We start from the raw sequence: 26827 nt of genomic DNA on the forward strand, positions 1-26827 counted from the left end.
GGGGAGGGGAGAGTGTGGTGTAGTGGTGGGATGCGTGATAAGAGGCAATCTGCTATGTTTTCAGCCTCCTGAAATCGCGTTCCAGTAGTGGGTATGTTTTGATTCCATGGCTGAGCTGAGTGATGCACCTGCAGGAACAATAAGCCTGGATGACAATGTCGACTTCAGAATGCTGCCTATTACGCCCGACGCCTAGGCTTGTCAATACCAAGTCGATAGCTACGCCTTCGCTTGGATATATTCAATGTTTGATTTTATAACAGAGATGTTGCTACGCGGTTAAGGGACCTGCGTGATAGATCGCGGCTGTAGAAAACGAACCAATCGGGGACCATAACATGCGTGGCTCAAAAGATCTCACGCGCCACATGACTGCAGGTGTGCAAGACAAAGAGATCACTGAAAAAGTGCAGAGATATCAGATACCTGATATCGTCGAGAGCCTTTCCTGGTGTGCCTTCTTTTTCTCCTTCCTTTCTCTTGCACTTGCATCGCAACCATGAGTTTCAACGGCGCGAACTGTATTCTCTTACCGGCTCTTGAAGCAATCGTCACACGCTATGTGCTTGCAGAATGTCTTCCGGACACCTCTCTCACCACGTACTGGCTCGCTTTTACCATTCTCAACAACACAGTCCTCGTCTTCTACAACATGGTCCTCTATCCTTTCTTCCTTAGCCCACTGCGCAATCTGCCGCAACCCAAAGGCTTCATCCCGCTCTTCGGCCACGGCCGATTGCTATTGAAGAAGCGTCAGTCAGGCGGGGACTGGCATCTGCAAACCATGAAGACAGTGCCCAACGAGGGCATCATCCTCCGGCGAGGGTTTCTTCATACTACTAGACTTATCCTGACTACGCCGGCGGCACTGGCAGATGTACTGGTGCACAAGAGCTATGATTTCGAGAAACCGTCTCGAGCAAGAAGGTTCCTGATGAAGTTCCTGGGAGAGGGCTTGTTGCTAAGTGAAGGAGAAGAGCACAGGCTACAGCGAAAGAGGTTAGCGCCTGCGTTCCACTTCAGGAACGTTAAAAAGTTGTATCCTGTGTTTTGCGCAAAGTCGATGGAGTTCTGCGGCGCGATTAGGCAGGAGCTTTGTGGGCGGCCAGATGGCGTACTGGATATCTGTGCGTATACATCGCGGGTGACGTTGGACCTCATCTGTCTCGCTGGTATGGGTCGAGATACCGGGTCTCTGTTGAACGCCGATGACGAGTTGATCAAGAACTACGAGGAGATTCTGGAGCCCTCCGCGGAGAAGATGTGGTACTATGTGGCTAACATTGTCCTACCGCATTGGCTGGTCAGCATCCTACCCTGGAAGCTGCATGAGCGGGCCAGGGTTACGACGAGGAATTTGCGCAGGATTTGTTCCGAGTTTGTAGCGGAGCGGAGGGCAAAGATGCAGCATAAGGATGCCGAGAGCCGTGACATCTTGTCGATCATGATACGCGACAGCCAACTGTCGGATAAGAACCTGGTTGATCAACTCCTCACCTTGTTAGCCGCAGGGTTAGTACCCCTACCTTCAAGTCCACTCGTGCACAAAGCTGACCGGTATAGTCATGAAAGTACGTCTTCTGCCTTGATATGGACGTCTCATCTATTGGCTCAGCACCCAGCCGTTCAAACGCGTCTTCGCTCCGAGATCCAGCAATGTATCCCTGATCTAGGAGTCCTCTCAGACTCCAGCTTCAATTCCGCCAGCCTTTTGGAGAATATGCCCTACCTCAACTGCGTCCTTAACGAAGTCCTGCGCCTCTTCCCCCCAGTTCCCATCACGGCGCGCGTCGCCATCAGAGACACGGTAGTCTGTGGCCAAATCATACCCAGCGGTACCATGGTATGGATCGCTCCATGGGCGATAAACCGCAATCCGCAGCTGTGGGGCCCGGACTCTGAAAAATGCGTACCCGAGCGTTGGATCGACAGCAAGACGGGGCGCGCGACGATGAACGGTGGGGCGGACAGCAACTACAGTTTTCTCACGTTTTTGCATGGGCCTAGGAGCTGTACAGGAGAGAGATTTGCGAGAGCCGAGCTAAGGGCGCTTGTTGCGGCGTTTGTGGGGAGCTTCGAGTTGGAAATGGAAAACCCTAAAGAGAAGGTTGTCGTAGGTGGTGCGATCGCTAGTAAGCCGAGGAATGGGATGAAGCTTAAGCTGAAGAACGTGCAGTGGGGTCCTTGAGAGTTCTGGTGGTTCTGCACGTGGGTAGCGATCGCGGCTGCTACCGTATCATGCTAGGTCCTTTGACTGGCGGAAGTGAATCGCCATGCGCGATGCCGGATTTAGTGAATACTTCCTGTTTTCGTCAAGATCGTAGCATGAGAATCCTGCTGCGGAGGCTTTGCTTTTCTGCATCTACCGTGATGAGCGTAGAAGAGCTGCGTACTAGTGTCGGTGGCAGCCTGGATACAGACTAATACAATGCGGTGGCTGCATCTCAACCAGGATTCGCTATCGCTTCTATAAGCACCAGACGCGAATGCGATGAGTCCACCGAATGAGAGCAGTTGGCCCCATAAACGTTGCCAGGTACGGCTAAAAACGGTGGTAAATACTGAGTCGCAAGTGCTCTGTTGAGGAATGTGCGGGGATGGTGGCCTCGATTGTCTTCCAGCTACTTCGAAATGGGGAGGATCCGAGGACTATGGTGTCCACAGCTTATCTTGACTCGTCTCTCGGCTCGTATGTTGATTTCTTGACTTGTCTTTATAGTTTCCGTTTCCACCATGCTCTCGACGGCAGAATAATTGAGAGTTGCAAAATCCGGCAGATGCGAGATGGTTGCGTGTAGGAAGCAGCGGATCGTGTATTGCGCAGTGATCGAATTGGAAGCACACGGTCTTGGACGTAAACGGTCGCATGAGGAAGTGTCAGAAAGACATGTATGTGTTAGTTACCGCGCGGGAGGAACGGCGGATGTGCGTCCGGACAAGTGTGAGCGCGCAGATGTTGTCATCCGAAACCTTACAAAGCCGGTTGCCGAAAGGCTAGCCACAACTGGACCGCAACATCAAGTTCTGCATCTCGGGATCTGATCGAGGTCGACTAGAGCGAGATCCTGAACAAGATCCTGTGATGCAGGATTGTGGTCTTATCGTACTTCTGTGGGACGGCGCGAATCTGCTAACTGAGTTAAACCGTATCTACCGTACAGAATTAAGCGATATGCACAAGTCGTAAGATTGGGCGTCTACTAATTGGGGGGCGTCTGTTTAGATCGGCGCGGAGTACTAAAAACTACGTGCCATGCCTGTCCGCGGAGCGTGAAACACATTGACATGTCGGAAATTTTTTGGCTGACGTAGCGACACAGCGTACGAGACTATCGCGTTGATGCGATCCTTTGACAAATTTTCCAGATCAAAGCATGAATTCTTTTTTACTCGTTGCGACGTGCCTGCAGCGGGCGCGTACGCACGTAGAGACGGACCCCACGTGCAGGGCTGATCGTGGCGAATTTACTATTGGTTGGCGGTTCTGCGGACGCCACCGAAATGTAGCCTGCCTAACGTCATGCATCAACTTGCCATTTCATAAGGTTTCATACTCAAGATGCAGGTCTTGAGTCAATTGAATAACGTTCTTGTTTCGCCGCGCAGGTGACACGACACCAATTCTGTACAAGATCCATGCTCGACAAGGCTCAGCGATCGAAAGCCCCACGTCGATAAATTCGTCCTAGTGTTAGCATGCGCGGGTGTTTCCTCGTTACGAGTTCCTCAGATATGACAACGGGGCAGAGGGTGTGCTTCTTTAGATTGACTCTCGTTGCGCTAGCTAGGGTAACTAGTCAATTCGAGTAAAGAGCGACATACCTGAACTTGACGATCAACGGTCGGCATATGTAAGTGACAAGTACATACTTTCTCGTTATCCGGTATTACTGTGCCGCAAAGCCGACTCGTCCTTCAACTTCAAGCTGGCGTACGTTCCAGGCTCAAAGTAAGAATAGTAGTGCCATTCGACTCTGTCGAACGAGTCAGCTGCCCCGCAACACCACTGACACGTCTGGTTGTGTTGCAGGGTTGGAGGCTGGCAGCTAGGACCCACGAGAGTATGATTTGCATGCTCCCACAATTGCTGAGCAAGCATTACGTGGTCCAGCTACTACTCTTATCCTATGAGGGATATCGGAATTGTATTTTCCGCCTGGATCGTATACGCAATGCCAAATAGTCCACATGTAAGATTTGGCATTAAGTTCTGCATGTCGATCGACTTTCCCGTAAACACATAGAATCCTAGTCTATGGCAAAAGCGGTACTGTAGAAGTTGGTGGCCGCATGCGAAGTGGTCCGACCACAACGCCCTGGGAAGCCAAAGTCCTGAATGGGTATCCTGGTTGACACGCAGCCGCGCAGCTTGTCGCTGGGAAATCGGTTGGCGACTGGAATTTGTGGGTGGCAAAGCTTTCATGAAGTTGAAATAGAGGAAATCACCGTTGGATGATGTTCTATAGGACACCAATAACAGGGAAAGAGTGACATCAACCCACAATAATTCTGATGATTGGGATCGGAGGGCCAGGGCTGGGGAGAAGCCAGGCGCTTATTGGCCACGGTGAAGCATCCCGACGGGATTTCCGAGGGACTGAGAAGAACCGCAAACCTTAGCTCAACAGACATCCAGCTGTAAGCGTGTGTGCGTACAATTCAGGGTACATGTGAGATCAAGTGGGTAAGGCTGCATGTCCATATCCGGATTGGCAGTAGACGCTCACCTGAAGCCTCAATGCGGTCGAAGGTGATCTCGGGTAGCCGCCGTAGTCTGGGGTTCTCACATTACTCGCTCCCTTGCCGCGTCGTCTTCTTCTGTTTTGGAATTACGTTCGGTCTTTCGAACAACATCCCACGTCGATCCATGGTAAACTGCCCTGGATCATGGCATCGAACATCCCGGAGCATCATTACCAAGGAAACTATGGCTCCCCTTTGTTCGGGCAACAGAAAGTTGCGATTCCACGGCTGCAGAGAGTCGAGCAAAGACAAAGTGGACTGAAGGACAGGCGTCGAGTCCCACGGGCCTGTACTGGTGTAAGTCTGAATCGCGTACGAGATTTTTGTGCCGATGACGGGTGCTCGATTTTACACAACTCCTGGTTTAACCAGGAGTCTCAGCCGATGGGCTTTCCGATAGGCCAGTGTTTTTTGAATTTGGTACGGCTTCTGACAGCGGCATTTTTAGTGTCGCTCCCACAAGATCAAATGCACGGGCGAGAAGCCAAGGTGCAAGCATTGTGCGACCACGAATCGCGAATGCGTCTACATTTTGCCCCGGAAAGATCGATTGAAAATGTCTGTCCAGTCTCCCCTGGAAATTATGTTTGCATTGCTGACATTCCCAGCGTCACTGAACAATGCCACCAATTAACCGACTTCCTAACGCAGTTAAGGGACCGGGTAAGCACCGAGGATGGGGAAAGGATTGCCGACATTTTGGAAGATGTGAGTTGGGTCCTGATAGATCTTATGCACAAGACGCGAAAGGGAAAGACTAGAAAGCTGACATGGGCTAGATGGATGAAGACCTGTCAGAACAGAGGCGTACTCCGACCCCAATCCCCTCGCAACCAGACGTCGACAGTCATGGTTCACAAGGCAGCGGAGAGGCGAGCGGTTTCGAGCACTTCGAGCATCTTGACACTGAGGCATTGGATCTGCTGGACGAAGACTTACACAGTAGCGACGGAGCCCGGTCAACAGGATTCGTTGGCAAGAGCTCAGAAGTACAGTGGTTGCGTACAGTAGCTCTTGCTCAACAAGAAAGACCAGACGGAGAATGGTCCGGATCCAGGTCCCAACGCCGTCCTTCGAACGTTCTCAGCAACGAGCAAGTAAGCTCATTCAGCTTCTGGGCCGACTGCGATGACGTGAGTGTCAACTTTTACGTGGATCCGTATGAGCTGCCGCGACCCGATTTCGCCGAGCATCTGGTGCAATGCTACATGCTCAGAGTGCACGACTCTTTCCCGATTCTACCACGCAACTTCGTCAAACAAACTCGCGTATACTTTGCGGCGCTACGTGAGGGAAAGGCACCGCGTCTAAATCCCAAGTGGCAGGCGATCCTGAATCTTGTTTTCGCTATCGGCGCCAACTATTCGTATCTTTACAACAAGGACTGGCCGGAGGGCGATGCGAACCTGTTCCACGCAAGAGCGAGGGCTTTTGGGTTGAATGAAGCCTCCCTGACCACACATTCCGATGTACCGCAAATCCAAGGCTTGGGGCTTCTTGCGTTTTATTGGCTAAGTGTTGGACAAGTCAGTCGGTAAGTCGCAATCCGGATGGAGAGTTAGTGCCGTCTTGCTAATCAGTCCAGGGCGTGGACGCTTGTCGGTGTGGCTTTGCGATCAGCCTACTCTCTCGGTCTCCATGTACGGAACGAGGACCCCTCTGCAAACGCATCAAAACGTGAGACGTTGGTGCAAACTTGGTGGAGTTTGTACTCACTTGAGAGAATTCTCAGTATCATTACTGGCCGGCCCAGCATCATTGTGGACTCGTGCTGTTCGGTGCCATTGCCTATGACGAATCCAGGAGAGGAACCCCTAGGAGAAGCGGAGACAACACATGGCATGCGTACGGTGATTGCATCACTATCAGACTCGCCCACATTTTCCGCCTCTTCAAATATCGCCGCGAACCCTCCTCACATGGCGATAGGGTCTCGGGCAACAGATGTCAACTCAGGCTCTTACTTCAGAGCTGTCGTTCAGCTGTCCATTATATCCCAAAACATTCTCACGTCTCTTTATTCCGCGGGTACGATGATCCGGTCGCCAAGTGAGATCCAACAGGATACCCATCTTCTGAGCCAGCGTCTCGATCAGTGGAGTTCCTCATTACCACCAGAGTTTAGATCGCATGAAGGATTGCGTGAACCGCATGACGTGTTCGCCCGGGAACGCGTGCTTCTCCGATTCCAGCTTTGCACCGCGCGGATCTTGCTCACACGGCCGTGCTTGACTGCACGGCGACAGCCATGGAAGGATGCGGGCGACGCAAATTTCTCGAGGCGCATGGCGGACAGCTGTATCGAAGCTGCCAGAACAATCGTCGCTTCTCTTCCAGAGGAATACAACCCTCAGATGTATGAGCAGTGTCCCTGGTGGTGTCTCGTGCATCACATGATGCAAGCCATCTCTGTCTGTCTTCTCGGTCTCTCATACCCAGCATCGACGTCTTGTGAGCCTAAAATGATGATCCATTGTACAAGAAAGGCGATCCGCTGGCTGCAGATGATGAAGGGACCCGTGGCAGAGCGCGCGCACCGTGTGGCTATCGGCTGCTTTGAGGATCTGGCGAGACGATACGACGTCGATATATCGGATTTATGGAAGCGGAAGGAGCCTTCGGTGGTGCGATCGTCGACCTCCAACAGTCGTGCAGGCCCGTCGCCGAATTCATCGGCGCAATCCGACACTATGGGTCAAGCATCAGGGTCGATACCTGGACCTTATGTTCAGGCTGGGTACGGTAGTTCAGGTGCTCAGGGTACCTCTTTCCATCCTGAGGCTTCCATGTTCGACGATAGTCACCTCATGATGAGGTGAGATGATGTCTCCTGCGGTCTAGCCATACCTTGAAGCAGCAAGGAGTGCTGGCGGATGCGGAGAAGATGAAGCCGTGTACAGACGAGGATTGATCATGAGATCCGTCGATGAGCTGGTGCATCGTTTGCAGCGATAGCGGATCCGGCGTGATGCGAAGTAAACATGGACGCAGGAGGCAGGCGCAGACAGGACGAGATAGATAATAAGTAAGCACATACAGGTATTGAATCCTACATTGAAATACTCATGTATCTCCCTAAGCGAAGCTTCGATTCGAACATGGGCGGCATTTGGCTCCGAAGCGAAGAGGGAGAAAGGGTCCGCCCTCACCCTGGCGTTGGCGAGTGTTGGTCACCGCGGAGGGTACAACAAAGCCTCGCAACGTACGAGCTTGTCCTACATTGGTTGATACTGCAGCCGGCAGTTACGCGGAGAGCATTTCCGATGCAATCACGAATCCTTTGGTGATACTCTGACTCGGACGCGCATGACCACACAAGGGCGGAACTCCTCTTGGAGCCTCATTCAGTCCTTAATTGCTTGCTAGTGACGTATTTGCTACCAGATACATAGTATCGCCATGGATGCGAGTAATTCGAAAGACAGCTAAAGACGCAGGGGCGGCGCATTCGCCCGTGGAAGCATAGTGGTGATAGGGAGGAAGCGCGTCGCACAAGTCCTGGACAGCTGTTCCAGCTCGAACTCCGTTCTTCGGAGTATCTTCAATTGCAATGCGAAAAGCCAGCATATGATGTGCGCGACGATTATTCTGGTAGAAGAATTAGACAGGTGAATGTTGGTGCCTCAGTCTCGCATTGCCGATCGCGGCACTGTCTTTGCACAGCGCCTCGTACGCACAGAAGCTGTTCCAATTGTGCCGACGCAGTGATTGCTGCCCAAAACAGAGCGCACGTATCGCCGTGTTCGTGACGCTACTCTTGCACTCCTAATGCCCAAGTTTGGCAGGACAAAAAGTCTTGCAAGCGTGGTGGGTATGGTGCGTCGGCCCACCCAGAGGATCGCACGGCATGCGGCATGCGGCAGCTACGGCAGTGAGTAATTGTGGACTTGCAAGCGGATGCAGGTAGGGTTATCAAAGCTCGACCGTGAATTTATTGCTGTTGGTCTCGTCCGCAGGAGAGCATGAAGCAGACACTGCGCAGAGTGAAAATCGTGACCTGCTGCCTAGTTCCGCCTGCTCGTGCCATTGGGTGAGAGACCCTCTGCCGGAGTTCGCCCGCTGCTGCGCGGACGTGCGCAGTCACATGATACTAGCGCGCCAAGCTGCTAGCGCGCACTCAGACAGTATATAATGCCGCGGCCCCTCGTCCTCCTTTCTCTTCTGCATCCAAGTGCTCGGGCTTTACGCTTACCAGTGAGGATTCGTCCGAGGTAGCGTTTTTGCTAGTTGAAAACTACAACTATGACCGCTCCAGTTGGTCTTCGGATCGGCTGGGAATTTTTGACACCCATTGCTAGCTTTGCGCTGCTTTTCGTTGATCTTTGCGGCTTGCCGCTCAATCGAAGAAGAGTTTGTCAGCGCCTTAATCATGACTGCTGCGACGCCCTCTGCTATGTGTCCATCAGCCTGCTCTACCTCAGCATGTCGCCGTCATCTCCCTGCTAGCATTACGACCGACTCGCGCGCCTTCTGCAACCTCAGCTGCAGCGCACTCTTACCCATCGCAAATGCAGCTCCATCTTCAACACCACAAGTCATCAAGTCCGACGCTCCTTCCCCCCGCCATGTGTCACCGCTTTCCGTACGTCGCAAGCGCTCGCAGCTCGTCGCCTATGAGGCGGTTGGTCGCTTTCCATTCGCGAGCTTCCTGCTGCATATTATTACGGCTGTGCGACACGCGTCACACCTCACAGACTGTTTTCTCGTACCCAGACGGTCTATACGATGAAGGCGATGAAGAGCGTAGATCAGCGTTGTCTAGGACGATGCAGTCCACGGGTGCCTACTGTCGGTATGTGATCGGCTTTGCTTTCGCTTCGCGCTTGGTGCCGAAAAGTATAAATCACGCGTCGCGTCCACCGATGCTACCACATGACGATCTCCCAGACGGCTCTCCACCATGTCCCCTGGACCCCCGCGTAAAGCACCGAGCTCCCCTTGGATCTACTTGGTAGATCCATGCCGTGCGCGTTGGATCGCCGACAACATTGTCCCCATTCAAGTCACTATGCTTTCCACCAAGTCGCATGAGGCGCGTCAACGTTGCTTTCGTTCTCAGGCAAAAATTCTTCTTGGCTCCTGCGACAGCTCCCTTTCGGTCATGCATGAAATCTATGCAGACGATTTCGACATGGATGAATTTGTCGCTGATTCCAAAGACAGCGTTTGACAGGACTAAGGGAAAAGGCGACTCCGGCAGATCAAACCAATAACGGTCATCCTCGAAACAACAAGACCAGCGGCGCTTTTCAATGTGACAACTGTCGATAATTGCATGACTGGTCTAAACCCTCGGCAACGCTGTCCTAAGGAAACTTCATTGGCACCATTCCAGCCGTCCGACCGCCTGCAGAGAGATAGCGCACAAACTTTAAGGCCGACCGTGGCTATAGACGAGGCTGGAGCTTCGTAGGTTGCTTCATCACAAGGAGATCTGGCTCTGCATTCGCTTACAAGTCTGGTCACATCAATATTGGCATTCTTCTCGCTCAACGTATTCTGAGTCATAAGCGTCAGAACCGACACGCTATTGTCACAAGATGCAGAGAAGGTTGTAAACGAACAGAGTGCGCAATCCGACCCAACCTGCGTCTGAGGCCGGCATGTACCGAACCCTACACCACGTGTGACTCGGACGTGAAATCGAGCAACCGGGGATCAGCCGCGGTCGCTCCCTAGTCGAAGAGCAGGACGAGATCTCGACTTCGGCCGTTAGCGGCATGGTGCGGGCCTCATCGGTGTGCCAAAATAAGGTTAGCCTCCTATCGATCAACTCTGTTGTCATCAAATCTACCAAGATTGTGTGAGAAAGCCGCCAATTGCCTGGAGAAAACGTTATATGGTGGAGAGCACGCCGCTGGTCTTAGGTCCGTTTCAGACCCGTAAGATAGTCCCCAAGGTTTCGGTGCACGGTCTGCGTTCGGCTAGATCTGCAGCAGGGTCATTAGTCTTGCGCCATACCATCCGAGCTGCTACACTTCGAGCACACAACATGCAGGTACGCGGGCTTGGTGGGCCAACCACAGCCCCTCACGCAATGTTCGCGCGCGACAGACTCATCCACCACACGCCACATGACATTGTCACAGCGGTTCGACAGTGTACAGACAGCCTTTCCAAACAAAACAGAACTGTCAAAGCGGCATCTAGTTATTGACATGCGACATCAACAGTTCCGCTGCGCCATGGCCTCAGCCATGCAACCTTAAAGCTAACCTAACACGGCGACTTGTTAACCGTGGCTGCCACGAGTTGGCCCTAAGGGTATAGTTGCGACATTATACCCCCTTCCTCGACTATTTCTGCCTTTTTGCTACCAAACCTGGAGCCTCGCCAGTCGCCACAAGGCAGCATTAGGTCAGTGCACCAAGCGATCTGCGGACCGTGACTATCGTACGTATGAGACGGTCGTTTTTGCAGGAACGTGCCCATGGTGTGGAGAGTCTTGTCGATATTGGTCCCCTTCGCGCTTCCAAATGCAGCATGAACGTCGCGAACCTGCGTCTCACTCAAGTCCCGGGGGTCATTGTCGTCCGACTTTCCTTACCAATGAGCGCTTTTCCTTCTTGAAATACACCGAGCCATCTTTCTAGCATTGGCTGTTGTTCGACTTCGTGCTGCGGTACCGACCTCGCACCGCATCTCCTATCCCGATCCGCTTTTGAATATCCCAATCACCACCTTCTCCGGATCAGCCATTATGAGTGCTTGAACCATGCGCATTTTCGCAGGTCTACTACTCCGAGTCCCTCAGATTTCCTGTTCTACGCACTCGTCTTTCTAATAACACTGTCAATATGGATACGAGTAGCATCACGCCCGCTGGCACCCGGGTTAATATCATTGTACTTGCTTTCACACTTGTTTCTGGCTTGGTGGTGTTTCTACGACTTTTTACGCGACTGGTAATATCCAGGGGAGCTGGACCTGAAGATGCATGCATCGTTTTTGCTATGGTAAGTGAAGCTGGTTGCGCAGCGTGCATCTTTTGCTGACGACTCATAGGTTCTTTCCATCGCACTTGCTGTGCTGACGGCGGAGCAAGTGATGAATGGCCTTGGAGAGCACGGTGCGCGAATTGAAGACGACAAGCTAGATAGACTGGAAATTGTAAGTGCAGAAAAATCATCATTCTCCGACGGTATACTTGGATATCCCGGCTCATGTGTTATGAGGTGCCTGATGAGGTGCCTGACTGCAGCACGTCTTACGGTCGTCACGACATTGAGTGATGCAGATGCGTCACCTATATGCACCGAGGGGCTTCTACCTTTCATCGCTTATCTGTATTGCGACTAACAATCACACAGTCATTCTGGGCGAGCGTCTGGGTCTACAACCTCACACTCACTGTGACAAAGATATCCATTCTTGTACAGTATCTCCGTATCTTTCCTGTGCGAAACTTCCGCATAGCGTGCTTCGCTGTCTTGGGTGTTGTCGTAGCCTACGGCGGCTGGTCGACTTTCTCGAGCGTCTTTATCTGCAGCCCCGTCGCTTTTGCATGGGACAAATCCATCGGGAACGGACGCTGCATGAACCAACTTGTCATATGGGTTACGAATGCTGGTGTCAACATTGCGCAAGACGTAGTCATCTTCCTCATGCCATTGTCTATCGTCCGGGCCCTTCAAATACCCAAATCACAAAAGGAAGGCTTAGTGGGCATGTTCGTGCTGGGCGCAAGGTAGGGCAACTCAGGCAGTTTCGGGTATCACCAATGCTAACGGATCAACAGCGGTACCATGGTCTCTATCATCCGACTGTATACCTTGGACGACATCGCCAACTCGACCGACGTCTCGTTCGACAACAAAGATCACGCGACACTATCTGCGGTGGAGGTGAATGTTGGAATCATTTGTGCATGTCTACCAGCTATGCGACCGCTCTTCGCTCTGATAGCACCGCATTACTTCTCGACAGCGGCACAATACACGGACCAGCGAGCCTTCGATATCGAGCGCCAAAAGCCTGGAGCTGGCCCACGGGCGAGCGTCCGGCCTGGTACCGCAGCTACGAGGACCAGACCCAACACAGCACGAACGACCATGACTCGTCCGCCCACCGCCACTGCGAGAACGGCACCAGACACGTCTAGGAATACTATCATCCGGCCCAGTACTGCCACCACATTGACGAGACCCAGCACGCGGTCATCGTCGCGGCCAAACACCTCACAGGCCATGAAGCTTGAGACATACACTCCGCCGCGGGCAGATTCGGTCCAAAGCGACATGATGCCCCTTCAGCCACTCCCAGCAACGCTCTCTCGGACCGCAAGCGGCCGTTTCTCCATTACAAACAGCCGCCCGACCACAATCCGCATGCACAGCTACAACAACCATTCTCGCAACGCAAGCAGTAGTTCTGGACGAAGCACACAGAGCACACCACGAGGACGGTCTGCTACCCGTTTCCAAGGAAGCATTGATCCTCTCCGCATGTCGCCTGTCACACCTTTTAGCCCACCCTTCCCCGCCCCTCTACGAACCGTTTCACCGTTGGCACTGGGTCCTAGTGCCCGGCAATCAAGCAGTCAGCGGACGCCATCGCCACTACCACCACGGACGCCTGTGCCGGGACAAGATAAACAGTTACCTCTTACGCCTTTTCCCGTTGGATCCGCAGACTGAACGGGACTCTAGATGATCCTTCCGCCTGTCAGAACAACGTACGATTCATCACACCTAAACAACACGCTCGTTATCCAAACATGACGCCACAGAACATGTCCTTATATTATCTAATGCTACGATGAAGATACGACTCATGTCGCTCTTACGACCCGAAGCAGGCTTACTTCAGCCCCGCCAATGCAGCGGCTCCAACATCGGCAACATCAGAGTCGCTTTTGACTACGACATGTCATCGCCACACTCGTTACACCACCACATCACCGATGACAACCACGATGGCCGCACACGTGCTGAGGCCATGTCATTGGAGAGACACAACGTCCGCCTCGGGCGCGGGTAATAGCCCCGTCAACACCGCGCCGACAAAGGATCCGGGCCCCTTACTTAATGTACCCCTGCTACACACCACGCTGGACGACATCTTGAAACGACACTTTGTCCTGTTTCCACGCGTGCATCCTAAGCATCGCATCTTTTACTACAAGTTCGCTTTAGACTTGTTATCTTGCATTTTCACATCAGCCATTCCTTCTCTAGAGCATTTCTGTCATACATTCTCTCTTTTACGCCCAAAATATGTAATATGTAATCACTGGTGTCTGGATTTACCTACATTCTATTCTGCATACAATCACGACTGGTGTGAGGGAGCACGGAAGCGAACAAGGTTAGATGATAATGTAATACCCTGGTAGTAGTAGACACGACATGGATTTTCAGATCCATCAATACGCGAACACAATAATGCATGGGCTTCAATAATCAGAATATGCGGCTTGTAGATGTAGCAGAACGCTGCTCCCTGAAACGACAGTTGTGGATGCCATTCGATATCTAAACCTCAAACCAACAATACCCATCTGTACAATATACTGTGCTCCAAAACGCCAAACAGAAACGCGTCGCGCACGTGGAAGCAATCATCTGAACTTGCTGTAAATGACCGCAATGATAAGCAGCACCAAGACGGTGATGATAGCAATCGTAATGATGCGGTTCGTCGCCATCCTACACAAAGTCTCGTTAGCACTCTCTCTCGCAAGAATCAAAAGGGCATCCATCTAGACTCCACATCAACCGGAGCTTGCATGATAGATGCGAAAGAAGATGCGGAAAGAACATACCGTCTCGCCATCCCCCTCAACGTCTTAATACTCCGATCAGTATAACTCTCACTCTCCAATAGCCTCTCCCTCGTATTCGTAATCTGCTCCCTCTGCCTATGAAGATCGCTCAGTGTGCCCGCGCCAATCTGCTCGGTCTCGAGCGCGATGCGCTGGCTCTCTCGCAGCCGTCCACTCGACCTGTTGAGGCGATCGGTGCCCGAGAGGAGTTGCTGGCGCTGCTCGAGCTGCGCATCGCCGCCTTCGGGGTTGTCGGTGTAGCGGTCGCCGAAGAGCTTGGCCTTGTCTGTCGTGTAGGTTTCTAGCTTGCGCTTGTGCGTGTCGAGGTCGTGTTCGAAGTTGCGGAAGCGCGCATTGTATTTCGATTTGAGGTTCGCGGGGATGTTGGACTTTTCCAGGCGCATTTGGCCGATCTGGTGGGTAGGTAAGTTAGCTGCGCGGTCTTGTACATGGTGGTGGTGGTGGCTGTCGCATGCGCAACAGGTGTGTTTAGGCGGCGACTCACCAGCTCTTCGGCTTCTTCCAGCGCGCGCTCTGCCCTGCTAATCGCGGCTTTCCGGGGCTCTCCGCTGGTCTCTTTGATCTGCTCTATTTGCTGGCTGAGGTCGGCCTGCACCAGCTTCAACTCGGCTTCGTAGCCGCTGAAGCGCTCGGTGCCTGCATCGGCGTCGATAAGGTTGGACATGGCGGCGGTGAAGTCTGGATTGCGCAGTGTAGGCTTCGTTGTTTATGGAGGGCTATCGTCCTTGAGTGTGAATGGCGGCCTGGGTTGGATGTGTTTGTGAATGCAGCGTCGAGCCTGGAGTCGGAGCTCATGAGGCGCATTACGCACTTGCCAAGGTCATCCCTGCCGTGTCACGTGTGCCACTACGCTTCTGCATCTGGGGAACCTCCAAGCGGCAAGGCCACCCAACATCCTTTACTGCGTTCATATCATCACTCCTGCTTGATACGATGAAGGTACCTCCTGTCGCAGCTTGCTAGCAAAACGCATTACCCAACACGAGCGTCGTCGATGCCCAAGTTGTGATTACGTAGGTGTTGCTGTGGCCCCTTGAGAGCCACCTGCATATCAGCCGTGTCGTATAGTTCCTGACTGTCTCATGTATTCCACATGGTAGCAATGCGAAGATGCAAAGTCAGCTCCACAATAATGCTGATAATGCCATGGGCCCTAGTCTGCCGTGTCCACAAGAGAGCGGGTCTCGAACGCATGGCCAAGTGACTGTATAATGCCGCGGACCTCTTCCTGCGTTCAGAACACGCAGCTGAGAGTTCACGATACCTACAATGCCTACATTTCGAGCGTGCGTACTTTCCCTCGACACTAGTCATGCGCCGACTGAAACGGCATTCGCTTCAAATCAATGACATCATGACTCGCATCTTTGCAGCAGCAGCTTTCCTTTGCTCAATTTCTTTCGTCACTCTGGTGCGTCAACTCCAACCGTGTACCTGGCTGTTAGTATCCTCGCCATAATTACGCGCTAGTTGATCATGTCCGGGAAGATGGGGAAGAAGCGCATAGCCATCGTCGGCAGTGGCATATCTGGCCTGAGCGCCCTCTACGCACTTCGCAATACCCAGCATGAAGTGCATCTTTTCGAGAAAGAGGAACGTCTTGGTGGTCATACCAACACAGTGCCGTGGACACACAATGGCAAGAGCACGCCTGTTGATACGGGCTTCATCGTCCTCAACACCGCTACGTACCGTTCGTTCCCTATCAAAACCACATGTCTACATAGATTTAAGTCTAACGAACGTGCAGCAAACTTCATCGAATTTCTCTCAGCGTTGCGTGTCAAGACCGTCGCCTCGGAGATGACCTTTGGCATATCTCGCGATGCTGGTGCTTTTGAATGGTCGGGCACGTCAGGCAGCTCACTCTTCGCGCAACCTTCCAATGCGCTTAAGCTCTCCTTCTGGCGCATGATATTCGACATCATCCGCTTCAATCAATTTGCTCTGGATCTTCTGGCCATCCCACCAGGTTCGCCTGCAGCTGTCGCCGCTACAGAAATGAGCATCGGCGAGTATCTCGAAAGAGAAGGGTATTCAGATGCGTTCAGAGATGACTACCTCATCCCAATGACGGCGTGCGTATGGAGTACGGGCGCGGATAAATGCGCTTTGGAGTTTCCGGCATTGACGTTGGTACGGTTCATGTGGAATCACCACCTACTTAGTACCATAGCAGAGAGACCACCTTGGTTGACTGTTGAAGGAGGATCTAGCAAATACATAGATGCGGTCCTGGACCTGGCTGGCAATTGCGAAGGCCATCTTGGAACGCCGGTTCTAGCGGCAACAAGGAAAGGTGGTAAAGTCGAATTAAGGCTGGGTGGAAGGGGAGAAGGTCAGACAGAGGCTTTTGACGAAGTAGTACTTGCTTGTCATGGAGACCAGGCGAGGTGGATGTTAGGCGACGAGGCGACAGCGACGGAAAAGGACATCCTGGACGCATTCGAAACCACACCAAACACAGCATACCTGCATTCTGATCTTTCAGTGAGTCTTGAATGCTTTGAATATACTCAATTATTGCTAACAACACCCAGCTCATGCCTCGACGACGCACAGCATGGTCCGCCTGGAACTACCTCACCACCTCCAAGCAGAAAACACCATCATCTGCAAACCTGACTACTTCTTCTGGTGCCCTCCAGACCGTCTGCCTAACCTACGACATGAACACTTTGCAGCACATCCCCCGTGACGTCTACAAGAACGTCCTCGTCACTCTCAACCCACCACATCCTCCCTCTCCTGCACTCACCCAGGCAACATACCAATACCGACATCCGCTTTACAACTCGCGCATGGTATTTGCGCAAGACCGTCTCCACGAGATCCAAGGAAAGCAAGGCATCTGGTACGCAGGCGCATGGACAGGATATGGTTTTCATGAAGACGGATGCCGGAGTGGATTGCAGGTTGGAGAGGCTTTGGGTGGCGATGCCGGATGGGAAGTAATAGATGCCAAGTTCATGAGGGGAAGAAAACCAGTCCTGGAGTGGAAGGATCAGGTTGTGAGGATCTTCATCATGTTGGTGCAGATGTGGGTCAGCATATTGGAAGGATTGGCGGGTGTGAAGAGACAAAAGGGTATGGCATTGGAGGCGAATGGGAAGAAGCAGCTATAGCCCTGGTTTCAACCAAACCCTTCAACGTAGTAATCTCTCCTCTTCTCGGTCTACTGCTCAACCACGTCTACCATGATCCGCCCAGCTCCCCTCTACTATCCACTAGCGACGGCGTAGCACAAGCTTCCTCGGCTCAGGCGTCAACAAACCATCAGGCGCATCTGACAGATCCTCCGACAGCGGACTGGTGAAGCGGGCCTGGTACTCAGCGGTAGTATCTCGCTTGCGCTTCTTCTGAGGACTGAGGTCAAAAGTGACGGTCTTCTTGCGCTTTTCGCTAGTACCCATGCTCCTCGCCGGCCGCAACGGAGTGGTGAAAGCGACATCCTGCTCGGGAGTGACTTCGCGCAGCATTGGCTCGGGCGAACTCGGTGGAATCCAGACATAGCCGATTGGAAGGCCACCCCTGAGCTCCGCGTAGTGCACAAGCGGAGGGTTGAACTCGAGTTTGACCTCTTCAGGTGTGGATGTAGGCGCCTCGCTCAGGTCAAAGTAGGCGGGAACGTGGTAGGGATTGTCCTCCGTAGGCTCCAGGGGGGTGTCATCCTGGGCCGGAGGACAGATCCCGAGGGTCTTGTAGCCGCCAACTGGTAGGTTGGCGTAGCCGGCGTACGCCGTGAACTTGGTGACGACCTCCCCGGGGGTGGGATGGTAGTTGATCTTGTCGTTGTCTGGGCGCTTGTAGGTGCCCTGGTTGGTCATGTTGAAGGGATTCGCGAGAGATTCCTGGATGTAGTTATTAGTATGCTGTACAATATCCGCAGAGATTGTGTGTGAGGATGAGGTTGAGCGAGAGAAACTTTCCACGCGCAAAGTTTTCTCATGGCTTCAGGTCTCATGAGTGGTGATGGTGATAGTTGAAGCATGTTGCTTGTGTCTTCGAATTCGTGAAGTGAAGGTGAAAGACATACCTATCAACAAAGACCCATCCTTGCGGCCTTACATTGAACGCTCACTGCCTGCTGAGTTCCTCCTCACATGGCCTGGTCGCCACATGATCTGCTCTTGCCATTCTGTAGAAGCACTGTGACCACTTCGGGTGATGGAAGATGTTCGTGCCCGATTCTTCGCATCGATATGTCTTTTGATATCGTTATCCCATCTGAGATACTGCTGAAAAGCAGTGATGACGTGAGGCGACATGATAGGCATTGGTGCTGTGTTCGACAGATAACTATACGGAATGTATACGACGAGGGAGAGGAATAGTATACGGCACTCTCAAAGAGGGAACTACAGACTATATGCTACGAAGACGCGGCTCCGGGTTCACGATCCACTCCAGACAGCACACCGCTATGGGGAAGACAACACCAAGCGGTCTAGCAAAGGGAATCACATCCAAGTCTAGCCTCGTCAACAGCCTCAACGATCGCGCACGCATGATAAGAGTCATTCCACGGAACCAGCTCTGCGCGTGGAGCACACGCTGCAGACCAAATGTGAGACATAAGCGTTTGCATCCTACGTGCAGCATCTTGGACAATACAGAACAATGATTGGTGCGTTCCTGCACCTAGATCTCCATTACTGCGGGTTTGCACGTGAAGCGAACGATCGTGATGGGAAATGAGGCTCAAGCGGTGAGTTTGATGGTTGAGCTGACACGTGTCGGCGAAGTGACTATACCGCTTTGGGACGCGCGCGACAGGCATTGTGGCGCGAGGCTTGCTATCGCGCACCTGTCACCTCCATCGCGCAACAAACTTGGTTCAGGGGCGTCGTCCATTGTACATGTCACCCACGCTGTCTGTGGGGGTATCCGCGGCCGTATACCTTCCGCGTAATGCGCGACACGCCCTCTGCACTACGCCCACGGACGCCTCACGCGCCGATCGAGTACCAGCACCTCGCGCCAGGCCCCGATAGCCATTCTTTCAGCTGCCCAACGCGCATGCTTTGCGGGTTTCCAGCTCAAGAGCAGCCTCGATCAGAGCAAAGAATGGCTACACACTACACAGTCGTCATGGCTGATGCCCCGCATACCAATATACCTGATGGCACGCACGGCCTGTGGGGTCAATCCGGCTATGCGGACAACCATCGCGGAGCTTGCTTTCATCCCAAGTCACAGATGGCGTGCAACACCTTTGAATTCTTTCGAGGCATGATGTGAGAAAGGCTTCCGACTTAAGCATAACCCTTACCGTGCCTTGTCTACTTCAATCTCCGGCGCAATATACTGCGACAAGGGTTGGTACCCTCAGAGCTTCCATCAAGCGACCGCTGGACGATGTGCAAGACAGTGAGGAGTCTTATTCTGCCACAAGGGATTGGTGCTTACCTCGGTGACACCGAAGTCGTTCTGCGCACATCGTCGCTCTGTATGTAGCTCTCTATGTCAGAGCGAGCGGACTTCATCACGTATGGATCAGCACCGAATGCATTTACACTATCAATTGTCGAATAGCAACAACCTGAGCAATCAGTGAACTTTGCGTCTCTTGATAGACATCCAGTTGAAGGGGTCTGGAGATTGACTGCAATGTGTCCGACAGAACCCATATGAACGATGACCCACCCAGCCCGGCACTTCCTCTTTCATCAGACGCGTTCAACAGTCACTGACATGGCTCAGGTGGGGTAATATACTTTCTGGACCAGACACTGACAGCTTCCATCCCTTATGGATCAGGCAGCTACTGCGATTGTAGCGATAAGTTGCGATGCAGGCTGTGAGGTGCGTCGTTCGGCACATGCACTCCTGCCTCGAAGAGGTTCTACCCGTTGATACATAAGTCGGAGCACTCTGATCCAGAACGCACCCATCGCTTCATCATTACGCTGTGTTCATACCAAGATAGCCCAAGATGCTCTGGAACTTCCTGGCCGGCCTGGTGCTCGTTGCCCCGACTCAGGCTCTTATTCGATTCGGATGCTCGCAGCTGGTCGTAGATCGCCTTGACCCTTTGGTTGAACCAGGCAACGCTCCATCATCGCATCTCCACCAGATCATCGGAGGAAACTCGTTTGTTCCTGATATGAGCCCGGATGTTCACGACCCACCTGCGATGTCCACATGCACGACTTGCCAGCCTGCAGATGACTTCTCCAACTACTGGACGGCTTCTCTTTACTTTCGCGCAAGGAATGGTACCTACAAGCGTGTTAGTCAAAAAGGCAATGCAGGATTTGAGGGTCAAAACGGCGGTATGGTGAGTAGATAGACAAGTTGCCTAGGGACATGCACTGACTGTCCACCTGTGAAGACTGTTTACTACATGCAGAATCAGCTTGCCGACTACCAACAGAAAGCGAAGGTCAAGGCGTTCCAACCGGGCTTTCGTATGCTCATCGGCTCACCAATCGCATCTACAAAGGCAGAAGCGGATAGGTATCCTCAACTTACATATACTTGTCTGCAAGACCCGAGCACACGCTTTCCAGAAACCAAAGCGTTCCCTACCAAACCTTGCCCAGCAGGCATCATGGTCAACTTGAGGTTCCCGACGTGAGTAGTGACGCAGATCTCGCAAAGGGAAGGATGCTGACTGAAGCAGGTGTTGGAATGGTGAAGACCTAGATTCGCCGGATCACATGGCTCATATGGTATGATCCCTGGGCCCTTTGGAGACTGTGTCTTCTAACGCATCACAGGCCTACCCCGTCTCGGGTACATTCGAGAGCCAAGGTCCCTGCCCAGCCTCTCACAGCGTGTCTAACGTAACGTAGTACTTTTAGGTACAATACAGTGTACGTTGTACGTTAGCCTATATATATAGAAGCAACTACTAGCCTGTATTATAACTATATAGAGTAATAGTAAAGAAGTTATAGTATAGCTAAGTATAGTATACAGCCTAGAGCTATTAGACTTTAGCTAAAAGTAGGCTAAGTAGGCTAAAGATTACGCGTAAGGCTAAAAAAAGTCTATATAGATAATTATTTAGTATTATAGTTATTACTACTATTGCTTATAGCTAATATAAAAGGTAAAAAAAGATATTTTAAGTCTATTTTAAATGTAAAAAAAAACTTACAGCGCTCTAATCTAATTCTTATTAAGGCTATTTAATACTAAGTAAGTCTAATTTAAGATAGCCTTACGCTTATAAGATTAGATTAATAAAGATAGTAAAGTTTCTATTTATAGTAATAGGCGTAACTACTATACTATAGAGAGTTTATAGAATAATAGAGTATAGTCTAAATCTTTAATATATATCTTAAGGTAGTAATAGCGTATATATTATAGTAGTAAAACTAGTAACATAATAATAGGCTAAACAGCTATTAGGCTTAAGAGTTAGTGCGCTAGAGAAAGCTAGGTCTAAACAGCGTTTAGATAAGAATAACAACTAGATATATATAATATAATTAACTATATTAAGTACCTATTCTAATAAAGATACTTCTAATCTCTCTACTATATATAGTAACTAACTAAAACTTAACCTATTTAGCCTTCTGCCTTAGAAGAGCTGCGCGCTACCTTTAAGTGCGCATTTTACCTACTAAAGGCTTATTAGAATAATAGTTTAACTAGGCTTTAGAAGAGACATAATTATTGCGTAATATAATAGAATAAGTAATAAGTAAGTATATAAAATAGAGAATAAGATAATACGTAGAATAGTATACCTAAGAGACGCGTAGAAGTAAACTGTAAGCTGTAGAAACTTAATAGTATAGATACCTAAGAAGTAGGCGCACTAAGAGACCTTTAATAATATAAATAATTATATAATAATAACTGCTACGTAGGCTAATAGATAATATAGCTATAGTAGCGCTACGCTAAGTAATACAAAGAGCTAGACAAGAAGTTTAGACTAGGCTAATTACTCTTTAGACAGCTATATAGATAAAAAATAATATAATAGAAAGTATATAGCTATATTATTCTACTAAGAATAAATAATAAAACCTAAGAAAGGTTAGAAGAGCTAACGTAGTAGATCTTAATTCTAGTATAGCTAGAAAAAAAGAGGCTAAATAATAAAATAGTAGTAGAAAGCTATTATAGTATATAAAAAAGGTAGTAATAGTTCTTCTAGCAAAAGACACCTAACTTTATTAGTAAGTAAATAGTTAAATCTAATTAATAGCACTTATACGTTTAACATTTATACTAGCTATTATACTATTTATAATACTTATATACTACTTTATATAAATAAGTAAGAGTTAATCTAATAAGGCTAAGGTTAATAAATAATCTAAGTTAGTTGCTAAAGCCTCTTTAAAAGCCTAGTTTACTAAATAACTATCTTTACCTCTCTAAACTAAGTCTATAAAACCTAAAGTAATACCTACATTATTCTAGAAGAATATTAAGATACTAGACATTCTAGAGTTCTTAGGTACTACTAGCTAGCAGCCTTAGGCATAACCTCTAGTATAACTCTAGAATAATAATATAGTAAAGCTTCTTTAAATAATAGCTTAGTCTCTCTAGTAGCTAGGCAATTGCCCTCTAGTCTATTCTACCTAACTTTCTCTATACCTATTAGAGACAGTTCTAGTGTTTAATAGAACTAATGTTACTACGTTTCTTAAGCGTTTTAAAAATATATTAAAGTACTATAAGTTTATAGATAAGATAAAGATTAATTACCTTTTAGCGCACTACAAACCTAAGTAGAGGGCAATTATCTAAGCCTTAAATAAATATTCTAACGCTCTAGTTACTAAATTCTAGAAGAAGTTTAGAGAGGCTCTTAGAAAGCTCTTTTATACTAATAATAAAGACTAACAGAAAGCTTAGGCTAAGTACTTTAAGCACTAGCTTCTCTAGTACTAAGCAAGGTCTAATCTAAACATTAAGAAGTACCTATAAAAGTTTTAGATTTGTAGTAAGTACTGTATTAAAGTATTAACTATTAATAAAGATTACTAAGATTTCTACCTAGTTAAGAGACTACTTTTTAGGTATACTATAAAGATACTTAACAAGTTTAGTTTAAAGACTAATAACTTAAAGGCATTTAACTACACTAAGATTAGTAACTACCTTACTATCTATCTAGAGGTAGAGAAAGAAGCTTATATGCTTAACTCCTCTAAAGTAGTTAAAGAGATTATTCTAGAAGTTAAATTTAACCTAGCGCAGCTAATAGCCTATTAGTAATCTTAGTAACTAGTACTAACTCTCTAAGATAACTATATATAGGCTTTCTAGCTATCTAAGCTTAACGTTCTACTCTAAGATAAGCTGCTTAGGCTCTATACCTTCTAGTCTTCTCTAGAAAAAGCACCTACTAATATAGAGGTAGATAACTTAGTTAATAAGATGCTTAATCTAAAGATTAATTATGCTAGCCTAGAGATAAAACTATAGAAGATCTAGTAGATCTACTGCAAAACTAAACTTATAAATAACTCTAATATACGTAGTAAAGTAGACTATTAAGCTAATAAACGCGCAAACTATCTAAGAGCGTACCTACTCTAAGGCTAGAGGTAATTCTAGCTAAATAACTAGTATTAATCTTAGTAGTAGTAGTAATATAGTAGTTACTAATAGAACACTAGTTAGACTTTCTGTAACAACTTCTAAGGCTTTTAGAATCTAGAAACTAGATATAATTAAGGCACTATAAATAGATAGGCTCTTAGAGTAACTATAAATTATTAGGTATATAATAAGAGCAACTATTATAAGTAGAACTATCTAACTCTTTAAGCGTATATAGATAAGAGCTAGCTTTATATAGATAAATAGAATATGCTTTAGTAGAGCACGCTAAAGAACCTCTAGAGTTGTATTAATAACTTAGGCTAGAGACTATAGACTAAGAGTATTTTAGCTAAGATTAAGTAATAATTCTTAAAGAAGAACATTAACTCTCTTATAGTTAACGCCTAGTTTAGTAACCTAAAGGCTCTAATTAGTGTAGAGAACAACGCTATTTTAGTTTAGCTTATACTAGACTCTACTAGAAGCCTCTAAGTAGATAATATAAAATAATTCTAGAAGCTTTTAAGTATCTTTGCTAAAGATAAATTAGACTACTACCTACGTCTAGCGAACCTAAATTAATGTAATAATACTATTACAGCTATAACTATTTCTAGAGTATTCTTAGAACCTAAGAAGGCAGTATCTTATAATTCTTCTAAGGTTTAGAAGAAGATAATACTGTAAAGACCTAGTAATAATTACATCTCTTATCTCTAAGGTTATAAGAATAGAATAGAATACTCTTTAAGCTATTAGGCGCTAAACAAGAAGAGAGTTATCTAATTTAGTAAAGAAGATAATCTTATATAACTAGACAATAGAGCATCTAGAACACTATAAGAATAATTAGAACTAAATTCTAAGATAACTAATAAGTAACTAAGAAAGTATAAGATTGTTAATAAGCTTAAGCCTAATATATAGGCTATAATCTATAGTATTCTAGACACTTTAATCTCTCTTTAGATTAGTACTCTTTTTAGTAATATACTTAAAGTCTATAAGATGCTATTTAACTCTAACTATATAAATAAGAAGCTAGATAAGTTTAAAGTTAATATTATTAAGACATTAAGGTAATAGGCTAGATAAGAGAAGCTTTAAGAAGAGAAAGAAGAATAGAAGTTTAATAAGCTCTTAGGCGCTGTAGTTAATGTAATTACTCTTAGCACTCTCTCTAACTACGTACTAGTAGAAGTAGAAGCTAGTAGAGTAGTTAACTACTATAGCCTAAAGGTAGAATACTAGACTAACTAGAAGATTAGCTATGTATAATAGTATATTATTATAGATTAAGGCTAAGAGTATAACTCTAAAGACGCAGATTATAACTACCTAAAAGATAATTAAGCGTATAACTAACTAATAGGTATTAAGCACTTACGTTAAGACTGTCTAAAAGTCTCTATTAATATTAGAGGGAACTCTTTTCTCTACCTCTTAGACTTAGACGCTAAGCTAAACACTATTAAGAGAGAAGTAGCTAAGAGAGCTATATTACTAATTATATTACTACTAAGTAGTATAAAAACTACTTAGATAGTTACTACAAATAGAAGTACAGCAAGCTTTATAAGTATTATCTAGAGTATCTCTATTATTATAGAGTAGATTAAAGTCTAAATAAACTTCTTTGTTATAGAATTCTGCACTAATCTAATTATTCTAGGTAACTCTTTTCTAATAGACGCTTAGGCGCGTATTAAGTATATAACTAATAAATTAATATACTATTATATCTTTAGCGCAGATAGCTAAGCTAATATAAAGTTTATATATACTAGAAGTAATAAGCTTATAGCTTCTAGTCTTTATACTAGACCTACGTTAGAAAAAGGTATAGAAGTATAGTAGCTAGCGCTACACTCTAGCACATAACTAAAGAGCTAGTAGGCAGCGCAGTGTGCGCGTATATAGAGGTAGTAGGTATAATAATAAAAGAGGTTAGAGATAGTAGACTAAATAGTAGTTAGATGCCTATATAATCTATTAGTAAATAGGTTCTATAGAAGAAGCGTAGAGCTCTTAGAAAAAATCTAATAGCGTACTTATTAAGATTAAATAGCAAGTTAATAGGCCTTAGGCCTAATAGAAGCCTACTAATAAGAGATAATAAAAGCTTATGTATTTTTAAGATAGAAGACGTTAAAGAGCTATTAGCCTAACTTCTAAGTAATATTGTAGAGAGTATTAGTAATAAAAATACTACAAAATAGAGTAAGGCATTCTTCTAGGCAAAGAACCTAGCTAAGGTAGATAAAGGCCTTACACTAAAAGTTAATATAGTTATAGTATTGCGTAAACCTACGCGCCTACCTACTAAGTATATAGTAAGTTAGCTAAATAATGCTTAAATTAATAAAGCTTATAAGCGCAAAGGCGTTAAGATTAAACTTATTAATAACTTTAGCTAACTAACGCGACTTATTAAGAGGTAGTTAGACTAGAAGAAAAAAGTAGTAGTAAAGTAAATACTTAATACTAATAGCTAATTAGCTCTATTTACTAAGTATTTTAAGCTATAATACGCTGTATTTCTCTAAAGTACTTAAATAATACCTAAACGTATTTTAGAGATAAAAATCTTATTAGAGTTATTACTAGCAGAGAAAGATATACTCTTAGAGGTTCTCTACTAATAAGAAGTAGCACTAGCCTAGAACTTTAGAGAATCTAGAAGAGTTAGCAAAGACGTTATCTCTCTAGTTATTATTAATATAGTACTACATTAAGCCTAGAGAGCTAACTAGTTCTCTATTCTAAGAAAGCTTT

At 47.7% G+C, this 26827-nt stretch overlaps 6 protein-coding genes across 6 annotated transcripts; 4 read left to right on the forward strand and 2 right to left on the reverse strand.

Moving 5' to 3' along the window:
• Nucleotides 1–499: 499 nt before the first annotated feature.
• J4E88_006004 (uncharacterized protein) lies at nt 500–2188 on the forward strand (the record flags this gene model as incomplete). The annotated part of the gene is made up of 3 exons (XM_049399635.1): nt 500–1512; nt 1564–1571; nt 1674–2188. 3 exons carry the CDS (start codon nt 500–502, stop codon nt 2186–2188), a joined length of 1536 nt encoding a protein of 511 aa, XP_049254648.1.
• Nucleotides 2189–5299: 3111 nt separating this feature from the next.
• On the forward strand, nt 5300–6281 carry J4E88_006005 (uncharacterized protein; the record flags this gene model as incomplete). Its single annotated transcript, XM_049399636.1, has 3 exons — nt 5300–5305; nt 5395–5406; nt 5523–6281. 3 exons carry the CDS (start codon nt 5300–5302, stop codon nt 6279–6281), a joined length of 777 nt encoding a protein of 258 aa, XP_049254649.1.
• Nucleotides 6282–14302: 8021 nt separating this feature from the next.
• J4E88_006006 (uncharacterized protein) lies at nt 14303–15191 on the reverse strand (the record flags this gene model as incomplete). The annotated part of the gene is made up of 3 exons (XM_049399637.1): nt 14303–14390; nt 14507–14919; nt 15012–15191. The coding sequence occupies 3 exons, from the start codon at nt 15189–15191 to the stop codon at nt 14303–14305; spliced, it is 681 nt and encodes a 226-aa protein (XP_049254650.1).
• An 812-nt stretch (nt 15192–16003) lies between these two features.
• Nucleotides 16004–17652, forward strand: J4E88_006007 (uncharacterized protein; the record flags this gene model as incomplete). Its single annotated transcript, XM_049399638.1, has 3 exons — nt 16004–16220; nt 16278–17017; nt 17068–17652. 3 exons carry the CDS (start codon nt 16004–16006, stop codon nt 17650–17652), a joined length of 1542 nt encoding a protein of 513 aa, XP_049254651.1.
• Nucleotides 17653–17754: 102 nt separating this feature from the next.
• J4E88_006008 (uncharacterized protein) lies at nt 17755–18354 on the reverse strand (the record flags this gene model as incomplete). The annotated part of the gene is made up of 1 exon (XM_049399639.1): nt 17755–18354. The coding sequence occupies one exon, from the start codon at nt 18352–18354 to the stop codon at nt 17755–17757; it is 600 nt and encodes a 199-aa protein (XP_049254652.1).
• Nucleotides 18355–20462: 2108 nt separating this feature from the next.
• On the forward strand, nt 20463–21324 carry J4E88_006009 (uncharacterized protein; the record flags this gene model as incomplete). The annotated part of the gene is made up of 4 exons (XM_049399640.1): nt 20463–20807; nt 20862–21103; nt 21153–21201; nt 21250–21324. 4 exons carry the CDS (start codon nt 20463–20465, stop codon nt 21322–21324), a joined length of 711 nt encoding a protein of 236 aa, XP_049254653.1.
• Nucleotides 21325–26827: the final 5503 nt, after the last annotated feature.

The sequence above is a fragment of the Alternaria novae-zelandiae genome, assembly GCF_023758075.1.
Source record: "Alternaria novae-zelandiae strain BMP 2774 chromosome Unknown scaffold_11, whole genome shotgun sequence".
NCBI lineage: Eukaryota > Fungi > Ascomycota > Dothideomycetes > Pleosporales > Pleosporaceae > Alternaria > Alternaria novae-zelandiae.